General features: G+C 41.1%; 1 protein-coding gene across 1 annotated transcript; it reads right to left on the reverse strand.

Moving 5' to 3' along the window:
* Nucleotides 1-17,973: 17,973 nt before the first annotated feature.
* On the reverse strand, nt 17,974-21,188 carry mrps23 (mitochondrial ribosomal protein S23). Its single transcript, XM_084019623.1, has 5 exons — nt 21,033-21,188; nt 20,230-20,409; nt 19,264-19,341; nt 18,908-19,031; nt 17,974-18,451 (listed from the first exon to the last, which is right to left on the reverse strand). Exons 1-5 carry the CDS (start codon nt 21,074-21,076, stop codon nt 18,335-18,337), a joined length of 543 nt encoding a protein of 180 aa, XP_083875749.1. The 5' UTR covers nt 21,077-21,188; the 3' UTR covers nt 17,974-18,334.
* Nucleotides 21,189-21,513: the final 325 nt, after the last annotated feature.

The raw sequence follows: 21,513 nt of genomic DNA on the forward strand, positions 1-21,513 counted from the left end.
TATGTACTATACATCCATCCAGTTCTCTCTCATTCTCTTCCATCCTCTACAGTCATCTTCAGTTGGTCATTCTGGTATAACACGTGACCTTCTATAGGAGTGCTGTCTTTGATACCAGTGTAGTGGTCTATACACAGATGTCTTAACCTTTAAACCCGTCTCTCCTCTCACTCCTCCTAGTAACTAGTGTTAGTTGTGCTGTAGTTGCTATAGATACCGTTAGCTTGTAATCATTAGATGATGTAGGACCAGTAAGGATTAGAACTTTCAAATGTTTCCACCTGGAAAAAAAAAATTCTGTTCTGCTCTCACGTGGTTACAGCGAACCAAAACTCTGTTTGAAAAACGTTTGGGGAAGATTTGCTGTTCTTGTAAACAAGGCATTAATTTGGACCCCCAACCTTGAATGTTATTTGTAAAAAATTGGGGGGTTGCCATACTACCTTAAATGCTAATGCTAGTTATGCAAAACACTTTGATTTGTTATCATTTGGAAAGGTCAAAGGGCGGGTGGGATATTATTACACAGAGGAAAGATGTTTATATAGTTACAACAGATTAATGATAATAACATTAATAACATTAATAACAGTAATGTCTATTATACATATAATTAACCTGAGCTCTTCAAATATCCTAGTGACCAATACTGGTTTTTACTTGTTCAATACTTGTACATTTTAGTTTACCCTAAATGCTTTTTTTAAATGCCTCTTGAATGATGGAAACAGCTTGTACTTTAATCAAAGTGAGATTGCCAATCACTAAAGTGATTTATCCAGCTGGCTTCTGATCAATACGCTCTTCTTCTAATGTGGCCTAAAACACATAAATAGTCTTTGAAGTTTGTTCCATAATAGATATGTTAATATGCCGAGTTATGGCTTTGCACTTTTACCACAAGGTATAAGAGCAATGCTGGAGACAGACAGACAGGTAGTCAATGGAGCCTGATTATGTTCACATGCCTCTATACTTTGCATTAGCAAATAATGTCTTTTAGGGGACACAACACTCAGTGTAGCTAAGCATCTGTATGTATTCATGTGGCAACACATTGGACTTCATGCATGCAATGCAACATCATGGTCTTCTTATCTTAACCTCTCACGAAGGTCCGACGTCAGATTCATCTCCGTTCTGCAGATAACAGTAGAAATGACCAGCGTAAATGTGATGAATGACACGACACAACAAATTAGCATAATCAACATCGCAATATTACCATAAAAGGCTACGCTTCCTGCCCCATATGAATATCCATAAAGGAAAATATAATTTTTAACAGCGAAGGCAGCAGAATTAAGGGACTTGCTAAAGACAAGGAATTAATAGAGTGCTGTTCATGCCGAGTCACCTGAGGGTCATCTTCTCTCTGAAGTAAAATAAATAGTTCCATAAGAAAGACGTCGATGACTGCAGACAACCTGCTCTCACTGCCGAGGCATCAGCTTGGTGCTCGTTGGCGTCTGACGCCGACGCTTATTTAGCATGTGAGCATTTTACGGGGAGATCAACACAGGGTGAGATAGTCCACAAAGGTGGAGGTCGACGGGTCAAACAAACACAGGACTTTCACCCAGGAGCCTGCTGTTTGTGTCCTGTGTGAAACCAAATTAAACATTGACATTTTGTAACGTCAGTTACGACGATCATTAGTCGAGAGTCACTTAACTCGTTTATCACTTCTGCTGCTTTAGCAATTAAAACTGCTCCTGAATGTGAAGTTCATAACGCAAAATATAGTTTCATGTGAACATCATTCATAGCAGAAGCACTTGACAAAGTCGAATCATGAACTGGGCCTGTCCTCTGCCTCACTGTGCCTTTGGTGAGAGAATTCATTGGTTTAAACTATGGCAAATGGCAAATCTTCCTCTCATGTTATACACAGAATCCATAACGGTTACAGACAGTCATCGCATCAGGTGTCTGAATAGATACCTGCCACTATGGAAATAAGGTGTTATTAAAGTATGAGCTGTTGGCCCTTTCAATTTGCTGACCCAGTTCCACATCTTCTTCCACTAGTACACCTTCATTGTTTTCTGACTGATTTGATCTCGTAGCTGGCTCTGTTGTTCACAGCTAATGAATGTTCTACATCTTGCTCAACAAGTCGGTCATTGGAAAACTACGACGGCGTATTCGGGCCACTGTAGGAAAAAAACGGTGCTGAAAGAGGTGTTCATTATTCTAAGAAAAAAGTCGCAAATTTTCTAGTTTAAAGTGGCAAATTTGCTAGTTTATTACGATGCTAACAACCGGCATTTATGCTAGCTAACTTCCCATGAATGTCGCTTTTATCTTTGTAATTAATCCATCCCAACGTGTGACAACGCTTCGCTAAGGTCCTTAGGGTGATGGCTGTTGATGGTTATTGTTGGATAATTTTATATTGGCCAAATTGTCATTTTATGGGTGTTTGTTGATCGGGTTTGGCTAAGCTAGTGGTAGCTTTCACTTGTTGTCATAGCAACCGCAAACATCCGGGTCAAGCTACGTGTCACTTCCTCTATGACCTACCGCAGCTCAACTTTGCCACTTTGCCATTTTTGCCACTTTAAACTAGCAAATTTGCCACTTTTTTTCTCAGAATATTGCCCACCTATCAAGGCTCGTTTTTTTTTTTTTTTTTTCCTACAATGGCCCTAATATGCCGTCGTAGAAAACTGTTGACTACGGGGAGAGAAAAAAAAACAGAACCTGTGATCTGGAGGGTTTTGGACTTTGTATTGTGAGCGTCCTACTGTATCCACTTAAACTTGAATATTGAGGCAAGTGCTAGGTAATGGCATCTCACATTCCATCGCTGGGACACAGCTCACCAGCTGGGGTTACTCACGTACACGTGCATTTACACGTGCACACACATGGATAGCCGACACTCACAGCTTACTTTTTTCCAATGATACTGAAGCAAAAGTACAATAATAATTTCATTGAAATTTCAATTTCAGCAGTGGCACAACTTTACACTCGCGGTACGTTTCCATGTTTTTAGAAACGGTGCAGTCATTGGAGTCTAATCATGTAGCAGCCTGGTCTCCTACTCTCCTGAAAGTCACGTTCCCACGCAACCAAACTGCACTGTGAATTATGTTTCTAGGGCAACGCATCGACGTGTGTGTGGATCTGAAACCACGGGCTTTTATCCAGGAGACTGCTGTTAATGTCAACCAAGTAGTTTTGTCAAGTTTTTGTTTATTGTTGTGTGTCTATGACAACAATATCTTGACAATATATCACCGCTCTCACCACCGTTTTTTGGTAGTCTAGCATCAGCCCTTTGTTTTTATGAGCTGTGTGGGTTGCTATCTTTGTTTTTTTCCACCATGACCACCAGAGGATGCTGCTTCATACTTCGTATGGATGGGATTGTCATGGCTCAATCTGACGGCCGACAAAATGTGCAGTGATACAAACACTCACCAGTTGATCTGCTCCCACTAACGGGCTTTTGTCGCTTTTCTGAAGGGTTCAGGGCCCGGTTTCACGATAACGTCCACTCTTAGCGTGCTACGAAAGACTCCTACGTTATGACTTACCAAAGTTGTTTACCTCTATAGTCGTGGTTCCCGAACGGTCTCTTAGGAGTCTTCTTAAGAAACGCTCCTTACGTCGTACGTACACGGCGCTGTCCAGAAAGAAAGGGCTGAAATCGATTGCTCAGAGTTCGATTTTCCATTTCATGTGCAGGTGCATGACAGCACTATATTATAAAATGTAGGCTATTGCAGTGTTTGCGAATAAAACATTGCTAGAAATCCTTCTAGGCCTAAGCATTTATTTAGGTCGAACATACTACCATAGCCTATACTGATTTAAAAAAAGATATAATAAACATAGGAGGAGATTGAGCCAATTACATCCTTAATTACATGCGTATTTGTTGCCGTTGTAGTCGAAACATATGCAATATAGCCGCGTCGGTCAATATATCCATGGGATTGAAGTTGATCCTTATGAAATTATGTATACCAACGGTTCCGAGACGGCGACGTCTTTGGTTCAGCTACTTCTGAGGTTGAGGTAAAGCTTAGCCTTGTGATGAAATCCATGCACATTTTATTTTTATTTTCTTCATGAATGACTTAAAACCACTGATGAAACACAACACTAGCAATGTGCAGTTCCATGCGCAACGGGGATTTCTGGATTACTGTACAGTGGCGGTGACTAGCGTCAGGAGCGGAAACATCACTACGGTAGAGCTAAGAAGGCTCTAAGAGTGCTCCAGACCACTCTTACCAACGTATGACGTACGAAAGAGATTCCTAGCAAAGAACGTTTCGGGAAACACGCGAAATGTTAAGTAGGAACTCTAAGTAGGGGTTACGAATGACGTAACGTTAAGAAGGCTTTAAGAAGGCTTTGGGAAACCGGGCCCAGAGATGTTTAAGTTGAAGCGCTCTCTGCTCATTTGGAACAATTGAAAAAAGATGCTTGTACTGATGTGGAGCCAGGCCCTGAAGCTGCAGCCGTTCAGTCTGAAACAAAAAATATGTTTACCTGGAGACGTAATTGAGAGTGCAGTTTAGTTGTTTGAGAAAGTATTTTTGTGGGAGACTGCTGGTATCTGGATGTTTCTCATTGCCTTGCCCATTCCTACCACTTGCCCTTTTTTTTTAGTGTCAACAGACTTTTTACCATGAGAGTTGACTGAATGGACCGATTGTCTGAAAACATCTTTCAGGTCTTCTTGTATGGCTTGCTCAAGCCCTGTTGTAAAAACAAAAGAGAGAAAAAAAGGAAAAGAAAAGGGAAAAAAGTGGATGGGGGTCTCTCACATCCCAGATGTGGAAAGTATAATTTTATATTTGTATTTTCAAATAATGATAATAAAAGATGTTTGTGAAAGGTTTCCATCCTCTATTTTGGTCCAGAAATCAACGTGTTTGTCTACAAAAAATGAAATAAAGCTGTTTTCAATTGGTCCCACTTATGTTTTTACTGCTGAACATGGAATCAACAGAAACATTACCATATATGGTAATCACACCGTTGCAAGATCAAGATTGTTATTTCTATCTTAGAAATAGTCACCCAAAAATATTTTACGGTGAATAGCGTAAAAAATTAACTAATAGATATTAAAGGTGTATGACATTCACATGTGCCATCAGTGAAGCAAGAACCCTGGACAAGAGACTGTCTGTGAACACCAGACCAAAACACCCAGCATCCACTAGGAAGAGGTCAAAGGTCATTGAGCTGGAAGCAGTGGAAGACCAGGGAAATATCAAGGAGGACATTCATAAATGAAATTTGCACTAGATTAGATTTAACACACATTTTTCTTACAGCAGAATCACAAGAGGGAAATAGACTATGAAATTAAAATGAACGTACATTTTTTTCCAGTTGGAGGCCGATTCTGTAAAGTTTAGATTGTCAGACAGGCAGTGGGTGCAATTAAAACAGTTTCTTAACATACAGACTTACATATCAGGTCATGCATCATGTGACGGTGTGTGAGTGAGAGAGTGTGTGCCTCTGTCCCATCCCGGCCACTATTCAGCACCCAGAGACACATGGCGACTTGGTGGGTTCAATTTTGTTTCTGGCAAGATTGTATCTTCTATGCTGGTTGCTGGTTGCTAGGCGTTGGGATCGGCAAAGGTGACCCAAACCAGAAATCCGTCTTCAATGTCCTCCAAAGGATGTTGCCACGGCAACCAGTTTAGGAACTACTATCTAGTAGAGTGTTTTTAAATGATGAGTTCCTTGAGGGAGTTATGTTCACTATGACACCATCCATACGTAACACAATGACGGAGTGTTTGATCATTTTGGTTATGGTTCTATACCATTTTTCCCGTAAAACATCTAAAACTAAAAATTGTGTCAGACGGGGGTCTGTGGTCTAATTTGTCTCAGTTTTGGGGTCCTTGATGTGGCAAAGTTTGGGAAGCACTGCTCTAGACTACAACAGAAAAAGAAAAACGAGTGAAGAAAAAACTGAGCCCCCATCACTCTGGTATCTGGTATCATACTGGTAGCTTATATCAAATTTCTACAAAAAAACATTCAGCTCTGATCTGATCTGTTTTTGTAACAGTTGCTTCTGAAGTGTTTCTCAACTTAATTAGCCACAACGTCCTGAAAATGCTCAGAATAATGGAACTGGATCAAATGGAGCGAGTCCATCTGCTGATGATGACAGTCTAATTACTAATTATTAAACGTAAAATGCTTGTTCTCTCACAATCTCAGACATCTTATATGCAATTTGTGTAAGAGGGATCTGAGAACAGCAGATTTACAGGACCTTCATTCTAGAACTCAGCTGTCGCCGTGGACGAAAAGGAAGCAAGCAAACCATTCATCACTGTCGAGAGAAAGGCCAAGTGCTTGATTTAAGCTGTTTTTTTTTTGTTTTTTTTTTATCTATATTGAGTTACTGGAAGACTTGGCACTCTGGATCTGAATCAACAGTGGACAACTGCAGATTTTCCACTAAAAGGCAACTTGTGTCCTTTGTGCCGTTGTGTCAGAATGAGGTTGATGGTTAGATTGGGACCTGGCTCACAGCCAATGCAGCTTTCACTCTGGGCATCAGCTGACTGAGGAGGCCCAATTAAAAAAGGTTGAAAAATGACTGCAGGTGCAGAGAGGTCTCTTGAGAACTCATTTGGCGAGGCCCTGTGCTCTCCAGTGTGTATTTAAAGAAAGCCGCATCAGCCGTGTAGCTGTACATGATGTGTGCGAAGGCGAAAATATAACCAGGGCTTGAGTATCCCCGTACTCCTTCCGCCAGCCTTCAGCTTGACTCTGAGCTCTTTGTGATTGCCCCCCCCCATGCTTTTCTCTAAGTTGACGTCACCAGTCAACGATAATGTCATAGTGAATGAATGAAAACACAGTGCTGGATTGCTATTTCCGTCTGAATCATTCGCACAATTTACATGAGCCAGCTGAATCTGAAAGGGTATAATCTTTTTTGAGATGATGAATGGGTGCACTTCAATAGCTTACAAGAATGTACCTTTTTTGAATAAAGGAAGAATAAAGCCACCAAGTTTCATAGTTTTGAGGATAAGAGAGAGGAGGACACCAGCACTGACATGCCAGTCTTCTTCGGGGTATTGAGGGCTACATAGGACACAGGTTTGCTTTACCATGTCCTCAATTCAATTCAATTTTATTTATAGTGTCATATCACAACAGAAGTCATCTCAGGACACTTAACACATTGAGCAGGACTATTCAAATTTCAAAGTCCCAACATCACCCAGGTGCAAGCGTTACAGCGACAGTGGTGAGAAAAAACTGCCTTAATAGGCTTTTAGGCAGGAATCTCATGCAGCCCAGGCCCTTGGGTTCCAACTGTATTTGGTGTTGGTAGTAGTATAGTAGTAGTAGTATCAACAGTAGTAGTCCATGGCAGCAGGCACAGCCAAGCCGAGATGGATCCATGGTCCTCATTGATCCATCCCAACCAGGTCGCCGTAGACGAAAAAGCAGTAGTTGTTGAGCAGTCACACGGTGGGCAGTTGGAGCTACAATATGGTGTTTCCAGCATCAGGCCAGTTAGCAATCTGCATCGATCAGGACCTCAGTGGACTCTGCTGGACCAGAAAGCATAGCCAGACTCCCGGGAGTATCCCAGTGAGTAGTCAAGTTAGTAACAGTAGAGATGCCGATTTTAGTCCTCAATTATATTTAGGGCCACGGTGCAATCGCACCGAGCACTATTGTTATTCATAGGATTTTTTCCTACTTATTATTATTTTGCCTCCGAATTTCGATTGCCTAAAACTCCTACAGAGTTGTAGGACAAATTATATATCAAAACATGTGGTTCGATCGGGATCGGCGTCCCATTACTTTTCTTAGCCGAACACGAATTTTTCGCGACGTAAGTCGCGAAAAACCACTGAAGTTTTCCCATTGACTTGAAAGGGACGAGTGAAAAAAAAAAAGCAGAAATCGTAGCTTTTCAAACGCCTGCTGCTCAGGCATACTTTCACCTAGAAACTCCATTTAAACTTTAAAACGTAGACACAAGTCTTGTGTCCTGGTGTGTCAATCCACGTTTCAATAGGTCATATAGTTTTTGATCAATCACTGTTCAATGACCATGATCGTTTTGGGAGAAATCATGAGATTATAATGGGTGTGTATTGCGCGGAACCTTCTGGGCTAGAGTGGATGACATCATCGCTTAGAGTGTGAGGGCTTCTCAGATTTTTTTCCTTTCCAAACTCCTCCCGGCCACAATCTTCACTCTACAGACGTGATATTTTCCAATTTTGTAGACAAACTTGTCCTGTCTCTCACAATGTGCTCAAAAAGTCTGTGCGATTTACAGAATTTGAACTAGCAACCTCTAAGCGCGGCCAAGTCAGGTTTTTCTCCTCATCCGCTCCAATGTTAATTGAGAAGCAGATTTTCAAAGAAACCTGATATGAACAGCATTTCTAACTCGCCCTAGCGTCCACATTTCTGACACTAGGAAAAAATAAAAGTCATCAGTGTCTTCAGCCGAGTCTTGTGGCGCTAACGCTGCGAAAATCTTGGCGATAGGAGTTTCGATGTGAGCGTGGCAAGCTTTTGTTCGGAGCGCCCCCAAAGCCGAAATGGAGCGATAGAGACAGGCTTGAAAGCAGTTACACACGTGAGTAGAGGGCCGTTGCTATGGTGACGGCACTCTGTGGCTTTGATCTTGAGAAGTGACAGCAGGTGTGCTCTGATTGGCGGACAGGAGCAGTGGACAGGAGCAGCCAGTGGGATTTGTAGTTTTTTTAGTCAAACGCCTTCAGCTCGGGCATACTTTCACCTAGAAACTCCATTTAAACTTTAAAATGGAGACACAAGTGGTGTGCTCTGATTGGTGGACAGGAATGTACTAAAAACTACATTTAGTAGTGGGAAATGTAGTTTTTTTTGTCAAACGCCTTCAGCTTGGGCATACTTTCACCTAGAAACTCCATTTAAACTTTAAAATGGAGACACGAGTGGTGTGCTCTAATTGGTGAACAGGAATGTACTAAAAACTACATTTAGTAGTGGGAAATGTAGTTTTTTTTGTCAAACGCCTTCAGCTTGGGCATACTTTCACCTAGAAACTCCATTTAAACTTTAAAATGGAGACACGAGTGGTGTGCTCTGATTGGTGGACAGGAATGTACTAAAAACTACATTTAGTAGTGGGAAATGTAGTTTTTTTAGTCAAACGTCGTCTGCTCGGGCATACTTTCACCTAGAAACTCCATTTAAACTTTAAAATGGAGACACGAGTGGTGTGCTCTAATTGGTGAACAGGAATGTACTAAAAACTACATTTAGTAGTGGGAAATGTAGTTTTTTTTGTCAAACGCCTTCAGCTTGGGCATACTTTCACCTAGAAACTCCATTTAAACTTTAAAATGGAGACACGAGTGGTGTGCTCTGATTGGTGGACAGGAATGTACTAAAAACTACATTTAGTAGTGGGAAATGTAGTTTTTTTAGTCAAACGTCGTCTGCTCGGGCATACTTTCACCTAGAAACTCCATTTAAACTTTAAAATGGAGACACGAGTGGTGTGCTCTAATTGGTGAACAGGAATGTACTAAAAACTACATTTAGTAGTGGGAAATGTAGTTTTTTTAGTCAAACGCCTTCAGCTCGGGCATACTTTCACCTAGAAACTCCATTTAAACTTTAAAATGGAGACACGAGTGGTGTGCTCTGATTGGTGGACAGGAATGTACTAAAAACTACATTTAGTAGTGGGAAATGTAGTTTTTTTTGTCAAACGCCTTCAGCTTGGGCATACTTTCACCTAGAAACTCCATTTAAACTTTAAAATGGAGACACGAGTGGTGTGCTCTGATTGGTGGACAGGAATGTACTAAAAACTACATTTAGTAGTGGGAAATGTAGTTTTTTTAGTCAAACGTCGTCTGCTCGGGCATACTTTCACCAAGAAACTCCATTTAAACTTTAAAATGGAGACACGAGTGGTGTGCTGTGATTGGTGGACAGGAATGTACTAAAAACTACATTTGGTAGTGGGGAATGTAGTTTTTTTAGTCAAACATCTTCTGCTCGGGCATACTTTCACCTAGAAACTCCATTTAAACTTTAAAATGGAGACACGAGTGGTGTGCTCTGATTGGTGGACAGTTTTTGAAGTACATCACAATACTCAAAACGGACTACTCTGACAGCTCAGTCAGCAAGCAGTCTCTGTATTTGCCTCTAAAACAACTCCGTCTCGTTTGAAATCTCGAAGAATCTCATCGTAATGTATATACACTCCGGCAGTAGCCCCCGTGGCCCTTTCAAAATTTCCCGGCGGGGGAATTTTCTAGTTATAATTATTACACATTTGTTTTACAAAATTGTTGGAATTTAGGTCTATCTTCCAAGGGAATTGACTACAGTTATCATCATGGTTGTGTCCATCCGTTCCAGCACAAAAACTAAAAGGGCTGCTATCTGTACTCTATTTGGCTGTGAACAAGGAACACATACCAAAAGTTGCTTCATTGAAGCCAGAGATTTCAACCACGATGCTTTACTACACATTTAGGCTACACTTATAACTCATTAGTCATGTCAAGCTATTTATCTTTACTCTGTATGTGGAAGGGAAAATAGTTTTTATTTGTAATTAAGATCTTATGCTGCTGTATTTTCAGAGACCCCCACAGATATTTGAGTTAACTGCATTAATGGGAGCCACTAAAACTGCCTTTAGGCAATGAATGACTTCAGAAGGACATCATCTCATGGCTCTTGATAAGCTTACCTTTATTTTTAATCCAATACCTCTGTTTTCAAAAAAGGGAGGCAAAAGGACAACTGACCTCTTTTTGTGCAGTAATATCTCATACCAGCACACCTGATGCTAATATGCATGAAGTTTGGCAGATCTGATATTGTGGTTACTGTCACCTCACAGCAAAGCGGTTAAAACCTGGAACACGCACCCGCTCCGGTCATTTTCGGCATTGGGACTTCTTTTTGCATCCAGAGGAGTGGGAGTGCCCCCTGATGGCCAGCATACAAGTTCCCCACCTTATAATGCAATGTCCTCTGTCAATTCATTTATTTATCCTGATTAATGACATAAACAAATATATGCATCGTACTCTGTTGCATCTCAAATGTATCTTCCCAGTTCTTTTTTATCCCACACTAAAATGTTTTAATCAACCCCTTCTCAAGCACCTTGCCATCTCCATCAGTTGATTGCGGGGTCTGGCTGTCTGCGGCAGACCTTCTCCTGTGGGCCTCCATGCTGGAGTTATTGGATCCAGCTCCCCTACACCCCCACTCCACCCTGTCAGCTGTCTCCGCTCTCTCTATGGAGTATCTGACTTTGGCCTGCGAGGCATCCCAATCATCTTGTTACACACTGCAATCAGCCTCATGGTAACACCTGACGCTACCTACTATTAACAAAGTGCGCTCATAGTGGGTCCCAATCAGCCAGCACAGGAGTGAGCTCTCCACAGTCTATTCCGGTAAAGTAGGTTGCGCTTCAACAATGGGATTCATGGTGGAGCACATCCTTGGATTCTACATCAACGAGGACAAAACACTAGCGTTTCACTTGTGCTGTGAGACAACTAAACTAGTTAAACGCTTGTATTGTGTCCTCTTTGGTTTAGAAATCGGAGATCCTATCACACTTTTTAAAAATGATCTATTCTCTCTATTATATTTTCTCTATTTATTCTCAGACAAATAAGCATTGCTGAACTATGAGCGGGTACAACACATTTTCACTTATAGAAGAGGCATCTTCTGTGCTCCTAAGCTGAAACACATTTAGATGTCCACTTGTGTATCTAACAGGCAGTGACATCACTGTCACACTCCAAGTGAGATCATCCCCTGTAGTTGGTGAAGTAAACTGATATCTTTCTATAATAAAGTATAATATGATCAGTCTGCATTACTGATCTACGAATTGATAATGCTGCCCTGATTATGTTTCATAGCAACATAAGGATAAAGAATTATTTTTATTATATACGGTATGTACAAATTTACAAAATATTCATACTGAACATATTTTGATTTTTTCATTGGGATTCCTCAAGGTTGGATTTAGCACCAGATCTCATATCAACCCAAAACTCATTGATTGTACAGTATTACCTTGAGACAAAAGGGAATTTCTGGAACGTAAGGGGAAATTAATTTCAGCATTATTATATGGTAATTGCCAAATTTGACTTTTGGGGGATTTTGAAGTGATTATAACATGTATATTTGCTTAAAATATGCTGAAAGCATGAACCTATATTTCCTCATTATTATCAGGTTATTAACTCATTAATGTCACCATATTTCCATGATTGCAAATATTGCACTGATATGACAATTTTCAGGTTCCAATATAGTTATCAAAATAACAAAATTATTTTACCTTTGAGGGTTATTTTATCACCTTCAATTGTAATAATACCCCATTGTTTGGCCCCTTATTATCCTGTTACAGATAAAAATAAAAAAAAACTGGTAAAATAATGTAAAGTACTACCAAAACAATAATCAGATCAGTCAAAACATCTTTCAGATGTGTATATATATATTTAGTTACAGAAGATGGACAAAACTAACTTTTTTGTAATTTGGGTGAACCAATTCTGAAGTTCTGCACCTTTCATATGATCGTTTTGCATAATCACTGATGCCGTTGAAGTAGCGTAGCTATGTTTCACTAAAACACAGAAAACACATTTGGCTTTTTCAGCTTTGGATTTATAAATTCTCATATCAAATAATGGATTCATTGTTGTGTTTCTAATCCAACAAACAGAGCGATGAATAATCCTGAAGTCACACTAAGTAAGCAGAGAATATCTGAGTCAAAGACTGTCCATCATCTGTCAGGCACATCAACATTTATCAGTCCAACCATGACTCCCTGTCATACAACACAACTGCCATTGATCATTGTCATGGCAACGGCCTTTGTAACGAGACAGGCCGACCATCAGCGGCTAGCCAGACCTTTCACTGTGTCCTGGCTCCTTTTGTTCCTCTCCTAAACCATAGGCAGATAAGATTATCTCTGACAACCTCAGGTCAACCACCTGAGGAGATGGTGGCTGGAGAAAGGAGACGTGACTTGTGAATCGGACATTTATTCCAAGTGTGTGCGTGATGGGCATTTTTCTCCTTTGGCCCTTTTATGAGTCAAAAGCTTCCCATGTAAAGACTGAAGCCTTTTCTACAACTGGAAAACACAACAAAAGCTGTGATTTGATCCTCCAATAAATTTAAAACTTTGCTCTGATGTGGTTCTGCTAAGGGAGGAAACTAGAAGCTGCTGGTCTAAACATTCTATATTCATTTATTTATTCATCACCCACTCCTGTCAAATGCAACACAGGAAAAATTCCCTGAAAAAAGAATGATTAAATTGTTTATTTATAGAACCAAGTGTGTCCGTATAATTGCTAAATCTCATACTCTTAGACACTGGATCAGAAGTGGAAAAGAGGATGGCTTCGGAAATGAAAGAAAGGACAGCAAGAGAGAAGACGGATGGATCCAGATGAGGTAACATTATTTATTTAAAGCTATAATTAATACCGGCTCCTTTATCAATGTCCCCCTCCTATGATGGCTTAAATATTTAATGCTACGCATGGGACAAAAATGGGAAAATATAATGTATCTCCCGTTTCGTGACACAACTTTTAGATCCGAAATTAGATCCAGTGAAAAGTTTGCAGTGGTATTCGTGGCTGTTTGAGGGATACCTGTGATAACTGTGGGGCTGCTTCCAAACCAGCTGCAGGAGAAAGCAACACACACTGGTGTCTAGTGTTGTTTGGTTTTGTGGATTGAAGTGTGGACCTAGTCATCGACATCAACAATCCTAATAGTTTATTGCATTGGTAGCGGCGGCAAGGCTGCTGTAGTGATGCCATGGTTGCAACCTGTCACTCATAAGCCCGCCTAAATCATACCCTGCTTTATTGTCTATTTTACTTAAATGGAGCATAATGCTGGATTGAAGAAGACTTGAAAGAGATTGAGACCATAAACTCATGTTTACAATGTTTACTGAGGTAATACATGAAGAGAGAAGTGGGTCATTGTCTCTTAGGCTTCCATCCAATCAGATTTATTTTTGTAACTAGATGAGTCGCTCCCTGATGGCCAGCAGAGAGAATGCATTTTAAAGCACTTCAGCTTGGCTTCACTTTTCAGGACTAGAGGTTGCTTTCAAACCCAAGGTTAGAAAATACTATATGTGCGGTGGTGGGGTCATGTATTTCTGGCTTTACTGTCACCTATAGACAATGTAGAACATTTATTATTATACATTTTAAATTTAACAATTAAAAATAATATACATTTCAAGTCTTTTTCAGTGAAGGTCTCGTCTGTGGGGAGTGGAGGGGAAGTGCCCTAGCGCCCCCTATTGACCAGCTACCACTGCTGTCAGCCTGTAAACTCCTCCGTATAGCCTACCTGTATTGCATCCAGGCCCGAGGCAGCAGGTGCACTCTTACGTGTTTTCATGGCATCAACATAAATGGCGGATAATTACTTTTGTGACAGTGTGGCAATTGAATTATCGCAAGCAAAACAACAAAACAGATTTGTTATACTCCAGTGAGCAATAACACACCAATCACAATCAACAGCAAGGCACAAAGAAATCTGCATAGGATACAAATGCAGTTCAATTCCCCGTCCCAAATTTTTTGTTCAGAAATCAAATTAAAGCAAGTCGATGAAACAAGGATGCTGTTTGTGTCAGCTGGATGAGGTCGACTGCTTGCCAGAGAATTAGAACCAAAGCAAGAACGGTCGCTCTTTTCAGGTTAATACGTCTGTCTTTACTTAGCTTTTACAATTGACTTTTGTAACACATTACTTTCACAAGAGCTCCACTTTCTGTGGAAAGACATAGACACAGATATAAGATGCATATTCATCTAGAAATTACTTTAAATGAGACATACATAAAGGTTCTCTGTCCATAATTCAGGGCATTAATACAGCATCAAACAGCTATTGTAAATACAGTGTTGTCTGGCTGAGTGGAAAATTAAGTTACTCTCTGTGTGTGTTGTTATTGCTTTGTTTACACACTCGTTGTGTGCTAATAAGTGTGTTTTTTCGACATTCAGTGGAGGGTCCTCGGACAGAGGATGTAATATGTTGTACAGAGTCTAAAGCCCTTTGAGGCAGATTTGTGATTTGGGGATAAATACATAAAATAAAATAAAATTGAATTGCACTGAGAGCGTGTGCCGAGCGGACCCAAGGCATCATGTTGGAAGTGTAGCACCCACTCTGTTGGAAGTGTAGCTCTGTCAGCACTGTTAGTGCTATTAGCACCGTAAGCTGCGAGCCGCAGTCTCAGCCGTCACCGTCTTGAGACTTTTGCGTTTAGCACCTTTAATGCAGTGATGTCCTGTCTTCCTACTTGTTTCAAGACAAAACAATAAAAAAATATATATAAACAAGAGAAAACTGCACTGAGAATCATGTTATTCCAATGGCAGATTGTTTGAAAGTAAAAATAATGAATGAGGCAGAATAGGAGAAAACCTGACTTTGTACAGATGGATATTTTAATAAATGGAAAACACACTTGGATGAGTGAAACAGCTGTCAGGGCATAAGGCTCCGAATCTGTGTCATCGCTCCTCTCTCTCTGGACTGGTGTGCTGTGACTATAGCATCTGCATAATGCATCCTGTGGTATTTGCTGTGTCTGGCTGTGGATGAAGTGAGCGGATGCCTGCCAGTCATTCAGTGCACAGTGTGACATTTGTTCCTCTTCAGTTGTCATGGGGACTCACTGATGTATTCAGTCTGCTGTTATCGAAAGGCTTGTTTGGGGGGGCGTGACACCACGAATCCAGCTCTTGAAACCTCTCTCCATGAGTGACCGTTCCACTCCTGTGAATTTACCACTTTCACACCTCTTATTGTTTCATTTATCCTGCACCTGGGCCAGCGCGGGGACAGAGCGGCTGGAGGGAGAAGACACATTTTATCCAGCATCAATACAACAGCACGCACACACACACACACACACACACACACACACACACACACACACACACACACACACACAGCAGGTCATCAAATCTTTTACAGGCCTGTGAAACAGAACTACACTGTTTGACACTATTAGATTTAAAAGCCCGACCAGGGCTGCAAATGACTTTGATTTGAAATGACAGCTGTTGCATTGCCTATCCTTGTGACTAATCTGAATGGTGGATGTAAACAAATATTAAATGAAATGGCAGAATCACTTAATACGAATTACAAATTGCCAATAAAAACAACAGAAATCAACTTATGACATGCTTTTGTAAAAATATAATACAAATGTCAAAAAGTTAGCACTGGTTAAAGAGGCTTGAAAGAGAAATGGATGTCATTACCATAATAAACAGAAATGGCAATTTTAACCAACTAGACTGAGGTCTTTACATAGACATACGTATTAAACAGTGGATATAAATGAAGACCGTGCCAGCCTGAGTGCAGGAAGCTCCACAGCCGGTTGCAGATGCTGGAGACAAGCAGATTTGACATGTTTTCAATACAATTGGGGTCCAAGAAGTCAGGCGCAGCTTCCATTACCAACCATGATCCAAGCTTGATTGGAGGTTTCATGTGACGGGAGGGATCATGAGCAGATTGCATACCTGGGAACAGATGATGTGCTGTGACATTTTAACAACCTGCTGCAAAGCTTTTCAATCAGCAGTGGAACACTTACATTTTCTCTTTTATGAATAAATACTGAAATTAGAGGAAAGCTTGTAATGTAATACTAAGTGAAACGTGATATTTGTGCTTTTGTACCCACCTGCTGACACATCAGTCCCATACAGCATGTCTCTGCTGTCCCCTAGTGGACTGATCGCAGACATCTTCTCTGTAGGAACTCCTGACCCTGCAGCTATTTTACCCTCAGCCAATCAATACCTCATCAGTTGGAGTCAGCGCTGGATGATTTGAGGGCCTGGAAACACTGTGTGAGCCTCAAGAGACTTGACAGCATATCCTATTTATGTCCCCATTTTTCTGTGTGCAGTAGTGACACAGCTGAGTCTTCAATGCAGTCTAAACAGTTCTTAGACATGTCAAGTTTGAATCGATTCAATTAAGTACATGGATGATAATTGTTTGTGGCATCCAGCACTACTTTTAAACTAGGTTCTAGGTTCTAACAAAATTAATGTTAGGTTTAGTTTGTTAGGTAAAAAGTCTGCGAGTCGTTGATCTCAGCCCAGTGGAGTCCACCAGGATTCATTAGCACCAATACCCACTAATGAGTCCATGTGACCTGCATAATCTCTATCAGCTCATACAGGTTAAAACACCTGCATGCTATTTGACAATGTGATTTGGAGATGATTTCTAACAGTCATATGAATGAGATACACACCAAGTGAAGGTCGATGACTTACATTGAGCCAATTATTTTTGTATTACAAATTAATGAAATCTTATGTTTAAATATGCGAATGAGGCATTATCTGATGGTGACTTTGAGCGTATTGTGGAGAAATCTAAGGACACAAAGTAGTAAAATAAAGACCCAAATGTGTATTTTGGATGTTTTCTTTCCACTCGTCTGAAAGAAGACAAGTTATAGAAGTAAAAAAAAAAATCATACACAGTTACTTGCATGGGTTCCTTCTGTGTGGAGTTTGCATGTTCTCCCCATGTAAGCGTGGGTTCTCTCCAGGTTCTCCGGCTTCCTCCCACAGTCCAAAGACATGCAGGATGGGGATAGGTAAATTGGTGACTCTAAATTGCCCGTAGGTGTGAATGTGAGCGTGAATGGTTGTTTGTCTCTACATGTCGGCCCTGTGATAGACTGGTGACCTGTCCAGGGTGTACCCTGCCTTCACCCAATGTCAGCTGGGATCGGCTCCAGCCCCCCCGCGACCCTGAATACAGGATAAGCGGTAGAAAATGGATGGACTTCAAGTAATAAAAATACAGACTTACACAATGTTGCTTTTTTGTGATTAATATGCTCAAATGTATTTATCATTTATTTATGAGAGAGTGGATAATGAGTCATCAACAAGTAATGGGCCTCAAACACTGAATAACCCCCAGAAGAGAAATTTTAATTTCACATTCATTACATTTCCACACAGTTACATTACGCACACATACAACGTGTACTCGGACTATTTGCACAGCAACATTTCCTGATCATCAGTTCAGGAAAGGTGACTCTGGCTGAGCCGTCCTGATGCTGGCTGAGACCGCCGATGGCCACCATGTGACTCGGTGGTTGACATGAAGCCCTCCAGAGGAGCAACAAAACAACTACAACTCCTTAAAGTCAAACAGCTCATTGGACGAGCCCGGAGCAGCTGCTGGTCTACGATGCGTGTTTGGTGTCTGTCGTCTCCTCGCTGTCAGCACAGACGGACTGCTGCTCCGCCAGCATGTCTTTTAGCTTCAGGTCCAGCACCGGATCCCTGCTCGCTGCTGACACCTGCAGGAGGAAGGCAGAAGAGGTTTACAATTATCATCTTTCCTATTGGAAAGTGGATCTAAAGGAGGGAGATGCCACTGTCGATGTCCACGTACTGCTCCATAAAAATCACATGTTGTGTACATATCCAAATGGCCCTGTGGTGTGGTTTACTTTGGACAAAGTGTCATTGAACTTCTTTAAACCACACTCATAAATGTAGTAGCAACGACTGTTGTCTGTGAAAGTGGAGTAATGTGTGCCTGAGCAGAGAATAATAATCATATACCTGCTCTAGCTTGACTACATGTCTACCTCCATTCTGACTTTGAAAGGCTAAACACTACAAACCAACCCGTTAGCTCAAGTCCCTTCTTTTCCAATGGAAACGTGAGGTTGTAAATCAGTAGCTCCCTAACTGAGGATTGGACTCATCGACGTTTCGGTTACTACTTCTACTTTTAGTAAGACTCTTACTGGAGGAGCTCCTCTCCTTCTCAGCACAATGCCCTCTGCCAGTAAAGCCTTCCCAGTCTCCTCAAACAGAGCAGAGTCTTCCAGCTCACTGTGGCTCCTCAACTCTGTGTACTTGTCTACGAACCTGTGGGAGCAAACAGAGGAAATCAACATTGGCACAGATGCTCTCATATATTTCTTGGCTGTCTTCAACCTTGCATGCTTGCATATCATATCTTCTCAGAAGTAAACCCAAATGATGCGACTCACAATTAGAAGTTGATTATCATACACAATCTAAATTCAAAAGTGAAAATAGATGTGCTGTACGAGTCCTTTCTTTTGTTTTTTGTTTTTTTTAAACTAGGGGGGCATACCTCTGACACGTAGAAACGAAGTTTGTCTTGGACAGATCCAAAGACCGTGGACCCGTTCCATACAGCTCATAGAACTTTCTGAAAGGCAGACACAAAAATAAGGATTATAGGATATAAAATAATAGTGTAATATCTGATAAATAATCTAACGATGGGATTTATTCACAGTGTTGAACAGTGAACCTCCCTGCAGCGCCGATGATGGGTGAGACAAATACACTGAGGGTTTGTGAAGGAAATGAGATCTGCCACTGTGTCGGCTTCGGTGCCTCTCAGCGATGCAGTTTATCCACAAGCAGACAAAAAGGCAGCAGTGCGCTGTGTCTAAACAAAACCCAGGTGGATTTCTCAAACATTGATTTGATTCATTCAGGTAAACAACAGGGCTGCTGTTGTGTGCCGCAATCTTATATGAAGAAGGTGATTCCTGGCAAATGTATGCTTCAAACAGCCACAAAGTAATATTCTGAAAGAATGTGCGTGAATGACTTTGATTCATTACAGCTATGATGCAGCAAATCTTCGCTGCAAGTCAAGGTGCGTCTGTGAAAACTCGACAGCAGTGGAGAGACAGTGGGCATCGGACGATCTGACTCATGCCACAGATATTGTGATCAAAATAATTGCTATTCATGATATTATCCCTATTTCCATCAAAATTTGGAATCACTTAACATTTTGTTGAGAAACAAATATTTTGATATTCACGGTTATCCTGATAATGAAAATTCCCCAGGATTAACTTAAGGTGAGTGTGTTTTATCCCGGTCTGTGATAAAATCTTATACCGTCCAGTCCCGAGAGGGTCTAAAATAAACCCTCTAAAACAGACAGCGGTGGTGAAGTGGTCACGTTCCATTGAATTATATACTGCTGACAAACGACAACGCAGCCATTCGATGTGTTATTTTCACATTATTTACACAGGGAGCATGCGCCACTATTGTCACTGCTGTGAGTACTTACGCTCTGACTTCATCCTCTCTGTAGAAGATCTCCGGAACAGTTTCCTGTTTCTTGACACAGGGTCTGGTATGTGGCTTCACGTAAAGGGGATCCCTCTTGGGTGGAAAAGCCTCGTAAACGTCATACCAGATGGGTTTATTTGCCGGCTTTATGACCCCAGAGCGCATCAGATCTCGAACCCTGTTCATCACGCCAACACACAGTTGAGGATTTAAGTTGCATTTGCCGGCAATACAATTAAGCGTGAATCACAGACATCCACAGAGATGAATAACGATGACATTGCCGGCTTCAACTCAGAGATGGTGACGCATGAAGCCACTCAAAAGTAGAATGTTGACCTCTTCTGGAAATGACTCATTATTGCTCTTTCATCCCATTGAGAATACATATCATATACACTGCATTGTAATAGTAACAGCAGCCAGCAATTTAAAAATTACACTTCTTTTTTTGACTCATGTGTTCCTCTCAGTCAAAAGTTTACAAAAACACAACTTGGGTCGTGGTCGCGCGCCTATGACGTCATCACAGTGTATCCTGAAGTGCCTGTGACCTGTCATGCTCTTGACAACAGAATAGACCGTTTGATCACATCAGCATTGTTTCGTACATGTTTAAGTGCAGTCAGTGCCTCAGAGACATGAATTAGCGGTAGCTCAGGTGAACGCCAGCTAATGCTAACACCGCTGCTGCAGCGGAGCCTGTTTGATTAGCAGTTAACGGGAAATCTCCGGTATTAACTCATTGAAACAGCACTACGTATCCCAGATATTATACAGCGTAAAACGCTGCTCTCTTACCGGGTGAACACAGTTCCAAATCTCTCTAGTCTGCTGCCAGCCATTTGTTTATTTCATAGACAGCTATAGCACTCGAACAAGCACACACACTCTTCTATGAACAGGAGCTGTCTGCTAGCATATCCAAGGCATCCGGGGTGAGTTTTATTCTTCTTCGCTGCCGAATTTTCCGGTAGAACAAGTGCCTTGCTGCACATTGCTGCCCCTCACAGGTCGGGATTATGTTGCACTTCAGATTGTGTATTTCCTCAAGCATAGGTCTTGTGATGGATCAATTAAAAACATCCATCCATCCATCCATCCATCCATTGTCTACCGCTTATCCTTCAATTAAAAACATCTGGTTCCAAGTATCAATTGGAAGTCTCAGAGAAAAGGACCCTAATTCTCACTTCAAACATGAGTTTATGGTCTCAATCAATAATTTGAAGTCTTCTTCTCAGGGTGCCACTCTGTTCCTTTATCTGTCAGATCCACAAAT

Source organism: Eutrigla gurnardus (genome assembly GCF_963514095.1).
Source record: "Eutrigla gurnardus genome assembly, chromosome: 10".
NCBI lineage: Eukaryota > Metazoa > Chordata > Actinopteri > Perciformes > Triglidae > Eutrigla > Eutrigla gurnardus.